Source organism: Eutrema salsugineum, unplaced genomic scaffold (genome assembly GCF_000478725.1).
Source record: "Eutrema salsugineum unplaced genomic scaffold, Eutsalg1_0 scaffold_3, whole genome shotgun sequence".
Lineage (NCBI taxonomy): Eukaryota > Viridiplantae > Streptophyta > Magnoliopsida > Brassicales > Brassicaceae > Eutrema > Eutrema salsugineum.
In genome coordinates this window covers 15,118,221-15,133,039 of record NW_006256756.1, presented here as the reverse complement: position 1 = coordinate 15,133,039, position 14,819 = coordinate 15,118,221, and the positions used below count along the sequence as shown (strand labels likewise).

Sequence of the window (14,819 nt, the reverse complement as noted above, 5' to 3'; positions counted from 1 at the left end):
AACCTCCAGTCGAAGTAACCTTCAAACTAGGGGACCACGTCGAAGTTTTGGATGGTGACTTGTGGCAACGTGCGATCATCAGTGCAGTACTCGCACGATCTCGCTACATGGTCAAATTCCATGACTCCCAGGAGTTGCAGGTGTTCCCGACATCCCATCTTTGCCCTGCTGCACCACCACGAACCTCCGCCTCACCTCTACCATCGCCTCCTGCAATCCCTGACTCCCCTGACGAGAGGATTAGGCGCCCTTGGCCTAAACGATAGAATCTGCGCATTCCAACACGCAGGATCTGGGACGAGCCACCTCGAGCTGTTGCTGAGAGCGTTGAGTGTCTACACAGGCCGATTTCAGATGACTGGGATGATTACGACACTTTCTTCTACAACGCCTGGCTGAATGTGAAGCTACTCACCACCAGGTTTTTGGACATTCTGGATATGAGGCGTTTGGGTTTGGATTCTGAGCTCCTGCGTTTGTTGACGAAGCTTGGATTGGGATCTATGGCTACCAGACCCTACAATCTGTTTCCCGACCTTGTTCGTCAGTTCCTAGCCTCTGTTGGCATCTACTACACCAACGAACATGCTCCGAACGCGCAGGAGGGCACTCTGACTTTCATGATCCGCGGTGTTCGGTACAGGCTTCCTTTTCGCGACCTGTGTGCCATATATGGGTTTCGCAAGGACCTCCCGAGAGTCAGCCTTCCTACTCAGATGTTCGATGTGCAGGATTTCTGGTCCCATTTTGGGAATGGACGCTATGATTCGAAGACTACGTCCCAGACCGACGTGCGCCACCCTGTTCTGCGATGCCTCCTCCGTGTCCTAGGCAACACCATTCAGTGCAAGTCGACTCCGGGTAAGATGCGTCTCTCTGAGTTGGCTCTTCTCTATGTTGCCATTGGTGATTTGACAGATAGTGAGCATTACCGGAGTTCTGCGCATGCTACTGATGTCAACATGGGAGCCGTTTTTGCTCATCACTTGGTTTTTTTGCAAGCCAAGCCTTTTTCTGGAGCAGGCACGACGCAGCGGACTGAGTCTGTAGGTAGCTTGCTGACCCCTATCTTCCAGCATTTTAGGATCAGCACGGAGAACAGCACCATCGTCACGACTCGCCATGCCTCTTGGATCAACCACAACCATCAGTGGTCTTTTCGCACTGCAGCTGGTTCTTTCCGAATTAAGCTCCCTGATCGTGCACGCACTGATATAGGCACCGAATGCGTTGCGCTTCATTTTGTGCCGGAGAGGTGAGTCCTGATCACTGTGTCTCGCGGTTCTTCTTCCAGAGCTCGTGATTCCACTTCCGAGGACGACCAGATACCTCGCTCCGCAGGCACTCCAGTACCTCTCCCTGATCTTCCCACTGAGCCAGAGGTTCCGATGGAGGCTGCTGCTTTCCAGCGGTATGTCATTCAGAGTTTTCAGAACATCTGGAGCGCCATCGCTACTCTCTCTCGCTGTGGATATGTTCGCACTACTCGCCCACGATCTCGTTCACCCACACCCTCTGGTGATGACACTGCTACTAGTGATGAGGACTAGTTCCTCCGTCATTCTGGTTCTATTTTTCTCTTTTCTTTTCTTCTCGTTTGCTTGAGTCTGTTGTGTCAGCTACACTTGTTGTGAGACTTTGTTGGATTTATGCTTCTATGGGTTGTATTGTTACTGCTAACTTCTTTCTAAGTGATCTGATAGTGCTAACCTCGATGATTTTCTTTCCTGTTAGGTGGACTCATGTGTCTCTGATCGCGACGATTGCTCTCTGCATTGTGGTGTCGCGCGACACCATCATTGGTATCGCTCGTCACCACCCTTGCACTTTCGACCTAAGCTTGTTTTCATCTGAATCTGAACTGTGTGTTGGTCGCCCTAACTGAGTAGTAAGATATTCTAACCCATTGCATTCATCCTTCTGACTTTCTCTTTTGTCACCAACTTCGGATTTGATTACACTGAGGACAGTGTTATTCAAGTCTGGGGGAGGTAGTTGCTGACATTGTGTCTGTTTTTCTTAAGAGTCAGTTGTGTCAAAACGTTTTTGAGTCAAAACCTGTTGGATATTATGATGCTTTTCTTGAAATTATTGCGCTGACCTTTCACCTAAGTGACAACTGCTGCAGATTCAGTCTAGATCCGACTAATGAAAAATCCAAAAGCTGACCAGCTGACTAGAGGCGTCCATGTTTTCAACAGAATCCACTAACCTAAGCTAAGTTCTGAACTTCACTTTTAACTCGTTGATGATACTAATGCCTTAGAGCTTGATTCCTCGTTCCTACTTGATCAATGAAAGTCTGTGTGAAATTTAATGTTGGTGTTTCTCTCCCTGTAACGAGCTAAGTAGAAGAAACAGAAAGGAAAAAAGAGCGAAAAGATTGAGATGATTTTCGCTTAGGAGTGAAGGGCTAGGAATGTTTCCAATGATCCCATTATTTTACTTCTAAGTTGGAATGATCACACAAAGGAAGGAAGTGAGGGGTAGGAAAGTTTCCCCTGACCCCACTATTCGCTGAAAACCTTTGATACAAGGTAAGGGGACAACTCGGGGACTTGATGGCAAACACCATCAGTACTCGCAGCTTTACCCTTATCGAGTATACGCCATAAGAAAAAGATGATGAATGTGCGAAAAGAATAAGTCTGGGGGAGAGAAAAATACCAAAGTTTTTATGGCTGAATTGTTTGAGTATAGTATGGGAAAGAATCTTGAAGGTTCTTGGCATCTGAATCATCAGTGAGATCCAGCGATGAGGGTTTATGGACAATGTTGTGGAATTTTGGACTTAATCTGGAATGCTGAGAATGTCTACAGAGAAGTACATGGTGGTTCGATTTGGAATGATGAAGCAGTAGTTGAGTTGCAGGGTGATCGGTCAAAAGCGATGTTCCAATGAAAGGTTGAGTCTCTGTGTTTTCAAACCTCTTTCTCTTATTTGGTGTTCTGTTTGCTTGAGGGCAAGCAAATGCTAAGTCTGGGGGAAATGATATATCATGGTTTTTATGGTTTTTAACCATGGTATAAATCCTATTTATAGAGTCTTTTTAGTGTCTTTCGAGTCTTTTGGAGTCTTTTCAGGTCATAGGTACGTTTGGAGCTTAACTGGAGACTTTGGAGCACTTTGGAGCTTAATCATGATCAAATTCGTCATGTATGGATTTTGTGCTTTAGTGTCGCTCGACACCATGGAGAGTGACGCTCGACACTTGTCAGAGAAATAAGGAAAAGGCGATTTTTGTTTCCTATTTGAAGAAGGAGTTGGGCCTAAACGTTTCCAAGGAAGCCCAAAACGTGTTTTAGAGATATATATATAGGATTTTTATTCCCTTTTTATCGATACCTTAGATTTTTGAGAGAGAGATACTTTGAGCTTTTCGGCTTTTGCGATTTCTGAGCTTGGGGAGACAAGTCTGAACTCTGTTCGTTTAGAGAGAAGATTTCGAACCCCTTTATCTATTTCGATTCAATCTATTGCTTTCTATTCATCATGTTTGTTGTTTCAATAACCATGTCTGAGTAGATCACCTGTTAGGTTTAGGGTTAGTTAGGGTTTTCTTTGATTGTTTGATTTACTTGCTAGTTAGGGTTCATATCTATTTGTTCTTCACCTTAGGTTGTTCTTAAAGCTAAATTCTAAACTGATCACCTAGAACTTAGATCTTAGCTTGCTTAATTGACACGGAAGTGTAATTGAATAACTGGAAAGAACCTAGGTTGAGCAAAGTAACTATTCACAAAGGAATTTGGTTTAGATACTTTGTGAACATATCGAACTTGTGCATTAAGGCTAGTTTAAATCTGTAGGATTTGTAAAGGAATTTGGAATTCTAGGATTTTAACTTAGATAATTCTCACAACGGAAGTTGGTTGATTATAATTCTGTGTTTCGAGTTCAAGAACTGCGCTTAAACCTGAACCCTGATTAGTTAAGTCGATCTGCATTCATTGATCTCCTGAAAATCACCCTAGACCTATCCCTTGTCACATCGAATTTACAAACCGTTTTCTTTTCTGCTTTATTTATTTCTATCGCATTGCTATTTGTTTCGCATACTTCGGCTTAGCGTAACTCCATCTACACAAGCTTTATTGAGTGATCTCTAGTCTTTGTGGTTCGACCCCTAGATACTACAACTGCACATCTGTGCTCTTGCAGAGTAGCTTAGGGATTAAACTTTGAGCAGATCACTTTGTAGTACCAGCTTCTTTCTTTTATTCTTCTTATGGACTTTAACATTGCTCAGAACTTTTTTAGTGCCTTCAATCAATTCTTGGATCTGATCTTGGTTGGTTTACACTAATCTGGTAAAACAACGATCTTGACTTTTGCTAAATGTCTAGACTAGTGACCTTGATTTCCCTTATCCTTCTCCTTTGCTCGATTACCTTTAGTTTTCCCTCTGTCATTTTGAACTTCGTCTCGGACAGTAGGATAGAACTTTTTGCGATCTACATTTAGAAAGATGGCACACCGGTTTACATGATCGATTATTGCTCCTACAGTTGCTAAGAACGGGGGGCCAAAAATGAGTGGTCTTTCTTTGTCTTGATCCATCTCGAGAACTTGGAAGTCTGCTGGGATAATCTTGTTTCCAACAAAAATTTTTAGGTCTTGAATCGCCTCTACGGTATCTTTTTGAGAGGAATCTCCGAAAATTACCTTTAACAGTCGACTTCTTGAGTGCTTTTATTCCTAACTTCTCAGAAAAGTCTTCGACATGATGGTAACATTGGCTCCGGAGTCGCATAAGCAGTCTGTGAACTTGATTCCTGAAATGAAACATTGGAAAGAGAAACGTCCTGGATCATCGGCTTTGGTAAGCCTTTGAAGCGGGGAAAGCTGAGATACCTTAAAAGTCGGTTGTTTTGCATCGACATCTTTGTAGAGAGGCATGAAGATTGAGGTTTCCTTGTCCTCTTCATCGCCTGCTGCTCCTCCTTCGGGCAATGTAGTAATATTATTGCAGAACCTCTTAGGGTTATCCTTGACTCTTCCAGGAAGAGCTCCATGGAATCAGCTGTATGGGCGACTTGAATGTCTAGCTTCTTGATGTGGCTAAACAGAGCTTCAAACTTCCCGTTCAGATCATTGTACATACAATCGACCTTCATGTTTATGTCGTTAGCTGTCTTCTCATTTTTCATGACAAGTTGTTGGATTGATTGCCCAAGTCTTCCGATTTGTGAAGCTAGTTGGTTTGTTGTGACTCCTTGCTGCTGTCCGAATTGATTGTTGAATCCTGCCCTTGGTAGTTGTACTGCGGTCGCGGCTAGAAGCCTCCATTTCCTCTGAAATTTCCATTTTTAAATCTGTTTTGGAATGGTTTCTGCTGCGGTGGGTAGTAATGATCTTGAGGGTTCTCTACATTTGGATTCCGGTAAGAGAGATTGTTGGAGTTGGCATTTCGGAAATTGTTGTTGAAGCCATTGTTGAACCGGTTTGGGTATGGTGCATGTGCTCCTACATAGTTCACGTCTTCTTCTTGAAAGGTCGGATTATTGTGATCAGTCTCACAAAATCCTTCATCCTTTACGCCATTGATGGTTTCACAGGCATGGATTGGGCAATTATGGCTCTTGAGAAGTTGGCTCATCATGCTCTTCAGCTCATTAATCTCCTTGTTGTCTGCTCCGGTCGGCTTTGTTGAACGATCATATTCCAGACAATCATTGCAGTTAGCTTGAGCAAGATTTTCGATGAGGGCTCTTCCTTGAGTGATTGTCTTCTGTCAAGTGAAAGTTTGTACTTCGATTGCAATCCTCTATAGAATGTGCTCAACAAGCTTGATCCGGGAAATCTGTGGTGTGGATAGTCTCGCTCATATTCCTTAACACGCTCCCAGCTTTCATAAAAATATTCGACCGGACCTTGGAAAATTTGGATCTTGTTTCTCAGCAGGTTCGATCTTGACTTAGTGTAGAAGTGGTTTAGGAAAGCGGTTTTGCATTCTTCCTAGTGATTGTGAATTGTAAACGGGGTTTGTTGTTTTTGTTTTACTAAGCTACAGGTTTTAAATTTATAACCCCTAAATGTCTACAAGTGCACAGATGTGCGCTGTAGTACTTAGGGTATCGATCCACAGAGACTTAGTTGTTTCAGTATGAATTCACTGCAACGCTTAAATCAGATTAGAACTAAAAGGTTTGGGTTTCGGTTTTGGGTTTTGGTTGTCACTAAATCTAAACTAGAAAGCAAAGAAAACAAAAGCAATTGAAGGAAATTAAAACAAGTAGAAAGCGATTAAACTAAGGCTAATGACAGTAGGTAACAAGCGAATAAATCAAAGACAAATTGAAAGCAGGAAAAATCGAATAAGAAGCAAAGGTTGTAAGCAATGAAAGAAAAACGTTGGGGCTCAGGGGGTTTCGCAGGGATTCATGGTCTATGCTAGATCGATTTTAAACAAGTGATAAAGGTAATCAACTACGTATGTTCTAGAACTCGAGGCACGGAAGTATGAATAGCCTACTTTCGCAGCACTAAACAACTATATCTCGCAACCCTAATCAGTAGGTTTCCACTCTGATTCTGGAAGGGAGAAGATGCAATAGCAGAACAAGACTCATCAATATTCACAACTCAACTACAGGTAGGTTTCCACTCCTATAGAAGAATTGCTCGTTTCACCCTAGTTCAGACAATCAATGAAAGCTTTCGCAACATATCATATCAGATCGGCTTCTAAGTGGCCAGCAAAGAATCACGCAGTAAGATTAAAGGCAAACGAAGAACATCTAGAAGATTATAAATCCTAAATCTATCGATTCATAAGCAAAGACACATGAAATTCCCTTTGAATAATCCCTTTAAACCCAACTGGGTAACTACTCAAACATATTGTAAACAATCATCACAGAGTATTGAAAGTTGCAGGAAATTAAAGAAAAGAAGGAAGAAGAACGAAGAACGGAAGCGACGACGGAGGCGCGATGTCTTCCTCCAGCGGCGGCTCCTCCAACAAGGGCGGCGGCCTCCTAGGGTTTTTGAAGCACTCTCACGAAATCTCTCTCTCTTTCTATCTTATGTCGTCTCCCCACCTTTAGGAATGACCTAAAGGGGGTATTTATAGCTTCTGGGGTGGTTCTGGACACTTAGGGCTTCAAAAATGACGAAAGGAATTGATCTGGGCTTTAATTAAATCGTAGGGAAAGTGAACAACCAAAGTCCGCGGTCGCGGTGGCTCTACCCGCGGGAAAATAGGTGTTTGCCGCGGTCCCAGCACATGCTCTCTTCCGGAACTGCATTTTCTGTCATTATTGCATCGGGATTATCTGAAGATCTAACCGTTGGATTGTCTCCAAACCAAGTGCATTAGAAAGCTGGTTGGATCGTCTATGTTTTCTCAAATTTTGGGGGTGATCAGACGGTGAGAAGGTCTTCATCGCTTGTCATACTTCTGACGGTCTGCATTTATCCAAAATTGCTCATTTGTTCCAAATTGCATATCTTTTGCCCAAGTTTCCTGTAAAGTCTTTTGAAACTCTAAAACATTGAAAAAACTTTAAAAACCTTTGAAAATAGAGTTAAAACACCTGCATAAGATACAATTATGATCCATTTGGTTGCAATCCTTGGTTTGCATCTCCAGCAGCGTTGAGAGGTGCATCAAGGTCTACAAGTTCTTCTCTTCTCTGGTCCACAGCATCTCGGTTTTGATGGTTTCTTGGAGGGATCGGGTCTTCTTCTCCATCGAGCCGAGGTTAACCATCTACTCTATGATCATTCTCTCAGTCATCACCATGATCGGATCCATTATGGTCTTCATTAAGGTTTCGGTTTACAGGATCTCCAGGTTGGTCGTCGTCGACCATTCCTTGCATTCGTCTAAGTATTCAAAGTTCTCTTTCGTGTCTGTCAATCTTGTCTTGAATCGGAATGTTTGCTGCAACTTTGTGCCTGGTATTCATGCACATCACTAGAGAGAGATAAAAACAAAAGAAGAAAAAGAGATTTCAGTAACTAAAGAAGGAACTAGAGATCAGATGTTTAAAGAAATTAGAACAAGAAAAATAAAAAGCAGCAAAACAAATCCCCAGCAACGACTCCAAAAGCTTGATGTGGTGTGTGTGGGGGTGTCAAATTTTACCCTAAAATAAACAAATGAAAGTCGCAAGTGCACAGCTAATCACTTGTAGTACTTAGGGATCAAATCCACAGAGATTTGTGTGTCAAATATTTTCCTACGGTTTCTAAGTTTATGTCTAGACTAAATTGGTTTTTAAGAGGTTGGTGTGTATCACGGATTAAACTAAAAACTAAAAAAGACAAATAAACTATCCTAGAAAGCAAGTGAACAATTGAATGGAAGTAAAATGAAGCAAGCAGGATTTCGAATGAAAGCAAGTAAAAATGCGGATCTAAGAAAGCAACTATAAATCGATTAGGTTGTAAACAATAATTAAAATTTCTGGGCTTTCGGGAACTCTATAGGGATCATAATCGGTTTCAACAACTAAGGCTATAGATTGGGATTATTGGATATCAAAATATCTAGGGTTCTAGAGCTAGAGTACGGCGGTATGACAATGTCACTGCCGTGATCATAACTAACTGTCTCTCGCAACCTTGACCAGTAGGTTTCCACTCTGGCCCTAGAAGGGAGAAAAAGCAGGAACTTGTATAGGACTCGTCAATACTCAAGACTCGCCCATAGGTAGGTTTTCCCTCCTATGGTTGAATGAATCATCCGTTTCAATCTAGGTCGGATACTTAATGAAAACTTTCGCAACAATAACTATCTAGGTCAGACACTAGGTGATCAATCAAGCATACATGTATTAAGAACAAGAATAAACGAAGAACATAAAATAAAATCCCAAATCTAAAAACCTAGATGTCTTATTCGATTATGAGAGCCCCTTCGGGAACCCTATGCCCAACTCAGGATCTACTCATACATAGCTGAGGTCGACATCATCATTGGTTTTAATGAAAGCAATCAAAAACAGTAAAGAAAAGAGGTAGAAGAAAGCTTCTCTATTGATGAACTCAAAGTTGAGAAATCTTCTTTACAAATCGCTAAAACGGCTAAGAAAGTTGTCTCTGTAAAAAGTTTGGAAAAGATATCTAAAAACGACCTAAATGACAAGTAGTTATAGTCTTCAATACTCCAAGGAATGTAGGTTTTTAGAATTGAGGCTTGGAAATGACTTGGACTTCAGAAATTGGCTTCTTAAGTCAGAGATGGATGGCCGCGGTCACATGAGGCATGACCGTGGTAAATGGGTGCTTGGCCGCGGTCACGTGGCTCTGGCCGTGGTAAATAATTTGTTGGCTATGGTCCCGTAGCTTGCTGACCGTCTTCAAATATCTTAGAGGCAAATAGAATATTTTGAGATCCAACCGTTGGACTGTCTCCAAACCAAGTGCATTTGAAAGCTGGTTGAGTCTTCTATTAAGTATCCAATTTTGGGGATGATCAGACGGTGAGAATCTCTTCGTTTCTCTTTGAGAGTTCTGACGGTCTGAATTTATCCAAAATAGTCTTTTTGTTCCAATTTGCACCTCTTTCTTCCAAATTACCTGAAAAGTCTTTTAAAATCCGAAAACATAAAACCTTTGAAATCCTTTGAAAAGGGAGTAAAAACACCTATAACAGATATTAAAGTGATCTATAAAAATAGTCAAAATCCAGTGTTATCAATGGAAGCCAAAAAAGGGTCACATCAATATTAAACCAAAAATGCACGCTTTCGCAATGTCACTAGTCGTCGCGAGCTGATTCAACCAATCAGCGTTCTTGCCGACCTCTAAGAATTAATTCATAAGAAGACAAATCGACAACCGATTGTGATTCATGCCAAGTCAAAATGCTTCTGTCCGCCATACTCAGACAAGCGCTTCCTTTACCAAACTGGAGGGGGGGGGGGGTTATTATTAGAGGTGTATTCGGAAAATCCGGTTTAACTCGACATGAACTGAGATCAACCTAATTGATTCTGGTTAATGATGGTTCATGTCATGATAAACTGGGCTAAGCCGATCTAACTCGTCAATAATTAGGCCTAATATATGAATAATGCCGACCCTTGATTTTCTTAAATATCCTTTTTGAATTCAAAAAGAAAAAAAGAAATTTGGATTGAACCGGCTTCTGTTATATATATATAGGAAGGGATTCCTTATAATCAATTCAAGAAATTCTGAAGAACATTAGAGAACCTAAGCAAATAATCTAGTTCTTTAGCTTCTCATTGAATATCAATAAAAAGGCACTTCCGAGCTACTAAAACCTCTTGTGTGATTCTCAGAATTAACAGCTATATTAGCGATTTTATAAAGATTTAAAATTATGTCATTATTTTTTTCTTTTTCTTTCCACCAAGTCTGTCCATGTTGATTACGGATTTTTTATCCATAATTGTCCCGTTGGTAAAACGTCGCTACATATCAGAGGGATTTTTTGTTGCTAATATAGGTCGATTTTACCTTTTTTTTTGCATATGTAGTGCCCATTTAGGCCAGAAACCCATGAGCTACGTCTGTTACATGCTACAGTCTCTAGCTATCCAATACACTCGAATTTAACACTATTAATACATCTGAAAATTCTGAATTGGTGAGTTAAAGAAAAGATACGTCCTATATCCAATAAAATATATTATTCTTTGTGTTTAATTAAGTTTTATTTTAATAATACTTTATTCGTTGTCATTTTAAAATCTTAAATATTAAAAAAAAAAGTTAACTTTTTGAGAGCATGTGGACTAACTCTGATTAAGACTGAATCCCGCCATTTCCTTCTTATAAGTACTTGCAAATTAAGACGAACTAAGAAATAACCGCGGTCTAGCGACATCTATAGATCATCTATTAAGAATCGGCACCCTAAAGATCAAGTCATTTCCTTGCAATAAAGATAATTGGGCTAATAGAACAATTCATTATAGCCTTAAGTATTTGGAAAAAAAAACGAAATAACGTATAACATCTCTAATCTCATATTTCTATTATTATCTGCTTTTCAGACAGACAAAAGGACAAACATGATAAACAAATTACAACGGTTTGCTCAAAATCCGAAGACGTTACATCTCCACGTGCTTCATGATGAGGCTTTGCTCGAACATTCGGAGTAACGTCAAGTCTTAGGATACTTAAGCAAAACATACACGTAGCTTACACTTTTCCATGTAGTTTTCCGGTTTATGTGTTAATCAAGTTGGGCAAAGTAGAAGAAAAAATTAACTAAAACTAAAGCTATGACGTGGGGAAGAAGATAACGGTGTTAGTAAAAGAATCATCAAACCATATATGATATTGTTTGCTTTACAATTGCTTGAATGAACCCATACCAATCCAAAATAGCAATTATTACCTTTTTCTTTATTGAATAACGTATCCTATTGGTCGTGGCCTAATAGATATTCATATTCATATTCATATATATGTTCACTTTATTGTCTTTCTTTTGTTAATCTACATGACTCTCGATCGGAGGAAAAACAAGTTTTCATGTTTATCCAAAACTCTGTATTACCTTTTTTGATGTTTTATATATATAAGATGACTCGTTCATCATACTCCTCTTATCAGCTCTGCTTCTTCTAAAGATTCAGAAAAAAAAAATCTAACTTTCAATAACAAAACAAAACAAAACAAAAGTACAATTAAACCATGAAGGGTGTAGGTGCAACAATTCAAAATTTTAGGCCATATTTATTAATGATATTTTTGCAATTTGGAGCAGCAGGAACGTATATTGTCATTATGGCCACTCTCAACCAAGGCCAGAACCGTTACGTTCTAATTGTGTATCGTAATGCTGTGGCTGCTCTTGTTCTTGCACCTTTTGCACTCTTCTTTGAAAGGTAAGTATATGTAATATGCTGGATAATATTATTAATAATAGTCTTATTGTTTAAAGATTAAAATAATTAAACGATAAGGGTTAAAAACTTTATTCTTCGGACTGATTTTGATTTTGTAGGAAAGTGAGGCCAAAGATGACACTATCGGTTTTCTGGAAAATAGTGTTACTCGGTTTCTTAGAGTGAGAAATAAGCATCCCCTTTTTTAACACTCTTAATTCTCAACCTAAAAATAAAAAACAGAGGAATGATATTTTATAAAGTGACAAGTACCCTTAATGCAAACTTTTGTTTTACCGACCCTGTGTGTAGGCCAATCTTGGACCAAGGTTTTGGTTACTTGGGGATGAACATGACATCAGCAACATATACATCTGCTATCATGAACGTTCTTCCTTCAGTCACATTCATAATCGCTTGGATTCTTAGGTAATCTATGGTGCAAACACACATATTAAACAATTCAAGAAAATGATTCACTACAGAGTTAGGGGACAACAGTTTCAGTCATTCTATTGTGATTTCCAATTTTATTTGGCAACTGTAGACATGACACGTAAGAGAATAGTCTGGATTTCGGTCCAAATTCCGCGGTCATTAGAGAAAAATATTTAAATCTAACTGATATATAAAAAACGGTGATATATAAATAGAATGGAGAAAGTGAAGATAGTAGAGGCACGAAGCCAAGCAAAGATCATTGGGACATTGGTGGCTCTTGGAGGGGCATTGGTAATGACATTGTACAAAGGTCCGCTTATTCCTTTACCATGGTCTAACCCAAATATGGATCAACACAATGAACATAGCAACAGTTCACAAGACAACAACCATTGGGTTGCTGGAACCTTGTTGATACTCCTCGCTTGTGTTGCTTGGTCTTGTTTCTATGTTTTGCAGGTACGCTCCTTACTTTCCTCTTTCTTTTTTGTTTTTTTTTTTTTGTTTTTATGCGTACCAATCCAGAGCCAAATAATATATATGAATGAAAGTTTTAGTGCATAATTTTGGTTTAAAATTAGAAAAAAAAAGAGAAACTAAAAGAAAAAAAGAGCAGATTATATGGATATCTTAAAATGTGTATAGCTTAGATCATGCATATATATCAACTACAACATTACATGTATATTAGTTACGTAACTACATATATATACATACGGATATGGGTAAGCACAGATTGGATTCTCTCGAATTTAGAGTACTCGGATCCAAAAATTCCGGATTTGTCAATACCAACGCATATCAGGATCTGCCAGAAGTAGCTAATTTCATTTCGTAGAATAATAAAATAAAAGAAATTATTCAATAAAAATAATTAATATGAAATAGAACGTATCATATTAAATTTCTCAAATTGAATTTGTCAAGATTTTAGAACATATTTGTTATGCAAAACATAATCCATTTTTATAAATATATATTTGAACTAGTGATAATTTAAAGTGATTTTTAAAATATTATGTCTTTTTATATAATTTAATAAAAATTATATATGATTATATGAAAGTGGATCACTGTATCTTGCTCTTTAACTTTAGTTATCCGAAAACTCCAGATATCGTATCGGATCATGAGTCCTAGATATTTTGCGTTGCCCTAATCACATAAGCATTTTTTTTGTCGTAATCACATAAGCATTAAATGTAGTATTGTTACAAAACCTATCAATAAAAACTTTTTTATTGGACCATCGGAGTTCAAATACGCATATTACATTTAAAAGAAAAATAATATGTTGTTAGAGAAACCCCTAGAGATTTATGTATACAGCGTCGGTTTATACTTAATACATGTGTACATTTGATGCACAGTCCATAACGATTAAGACGTATCCAGCTGATCTTTCACTAGCAGCCTTAATATGCCTATCTGGCGCTATCCAAAGCACAGCAGTAGCACTCGTGGTAGAGCGCCATTCCAGTGGATGGGCAGTTGGATGGGATGCAAGGCTTTTCGCACCTCTTTATACGGTAACTATCAAATTTAAGAGTAACTACTAATCACTTGAAAAAAAGGTATTAATCAAATTTGATTTAATGAAGGGAATAGTAAGCTCCGGTTTAACCTACTACGTGCAAGGGATGGTTATGAGGACGAGAGGGCCGGTTTTCGTCACTGCCTTTAATCCTCTCTGCATGATTCTTGTAGCTCTTCTTGCTTCTTTCATTCTTCATGAACAAATACATTACGGGTGGTACGTAAAAACATATATAAACACATTGCAATTATTTATGAGCTTAATAAAATATGTCTATTTGTTCCTTAAATTTCTTATGTTGCAGTGTAATTGGAGGGACAGTGATCGCCATGGGTTTGTATTTGGTTGTTTGGGGAAAAGGAAAAGACTATGAAGTATCTGGAGTAGCTGAGAAGAATAGCCTTCAAGAACTGCCAATCAGAACTAAATTTGAAGAGGACTACAAATTGGATTCCTCTCTTGCTGATGGCAGCAATATAACCATTCCCTCTGGGGCGCACCGTCAGACATCTGGAAAATAAGTATAAAAAGACATTTTCGGGGACGAAATTTCTGTCTTGTAGTATGCATATAAAATACATATTTTGATTCGATCAAAATAAGAACATATATGTATTTAATTGTGTGCATTTTATATGGCATAAATTTACGTTATTATTATGTTTTGACGGTGGTTTTTCTTTTCTTTTTGTTTTTCTTTTTGTTTTATAATCCCATTAGTTGTAGTTGATCACTGAAAAAAAAAAATGGAAAAGAAAAAGAGTTATAGTTGATCAGGTCCAAATCACACAAACACGAGGTTTGAGGATAAGAAATATTAGTTAGGAGTGTCCAATTTAATTTTATAATAAAATAAAGATTCTGCATTCGTAGTGTTATTAAACTGTTAGAGTGTGATCCACAAGGAAATATGCTAAAGAAACTTTTCAAAAAAATGAAACAAAAACGCAGATGTTATTTTTAAACTTTTTTTTTCAGATGATATAAAAAATGCGCAACGAGCTGATCAGTCTATCTATATATT

General features: G+C 38.8%; 1 protein-coding gene across 1 annotated transcript; it reads left to right on the top strand.

Annotated features, from left to right (window-relative positions):
• Positions 1–11,451: 11,451 nt before the first annotated feature.
• LOC18014655 (WAT1-related protein At4g08290) lies at positions 11,452–14,457 on the top strand. Its single transcript, XM_006397252.2, has 7 exons — positions 11,452–11,817; positions 11,937–11,999; positions 12,130–12,246; positions 12,471–12,717; positions 13,629–13,787; positions 13,860–14,011; positions 14,100–14,457. The coding sequence occupies exons 1-7, from the start codon at positions 11,624–11,626 to the stop codon at positions 14,314–14,316; spliced, it is 1,149 nt and encodes a 382-aa protein (XP_006397315.1). The 5' UTR covers positions 11,452–11,623; the 3' UTR covers positions 14,317–14,457.
• Positions 14,458–14,819: the final 362 nt, after the last annotated feature.

Excerpts from the sequence above, each read along its gene's own strand:
- LOC18014655 (XM_006397252.2), top strand. The coding sequence starts at position 11,624 with ATGAAGGGTGTAGGTGCAACAATTCAAAATTTTAGGCCATATTTATTA. Across the intron at positions 12,247-12,470 it reads ATAATCGCTTGGATTCTTAG|AATGGAGAAAGTGAAGATAG; the intron begins GTAATCTATGGT and ends ATATATAAATAG. Across the intron at positions 14,012-14,099 it reads GAACAAATACATTACGGGTG|TGTAATTGGAGGGACAGTGA; the intron begins GTACGTAAAAAC and ends CTTATGTTGCAG.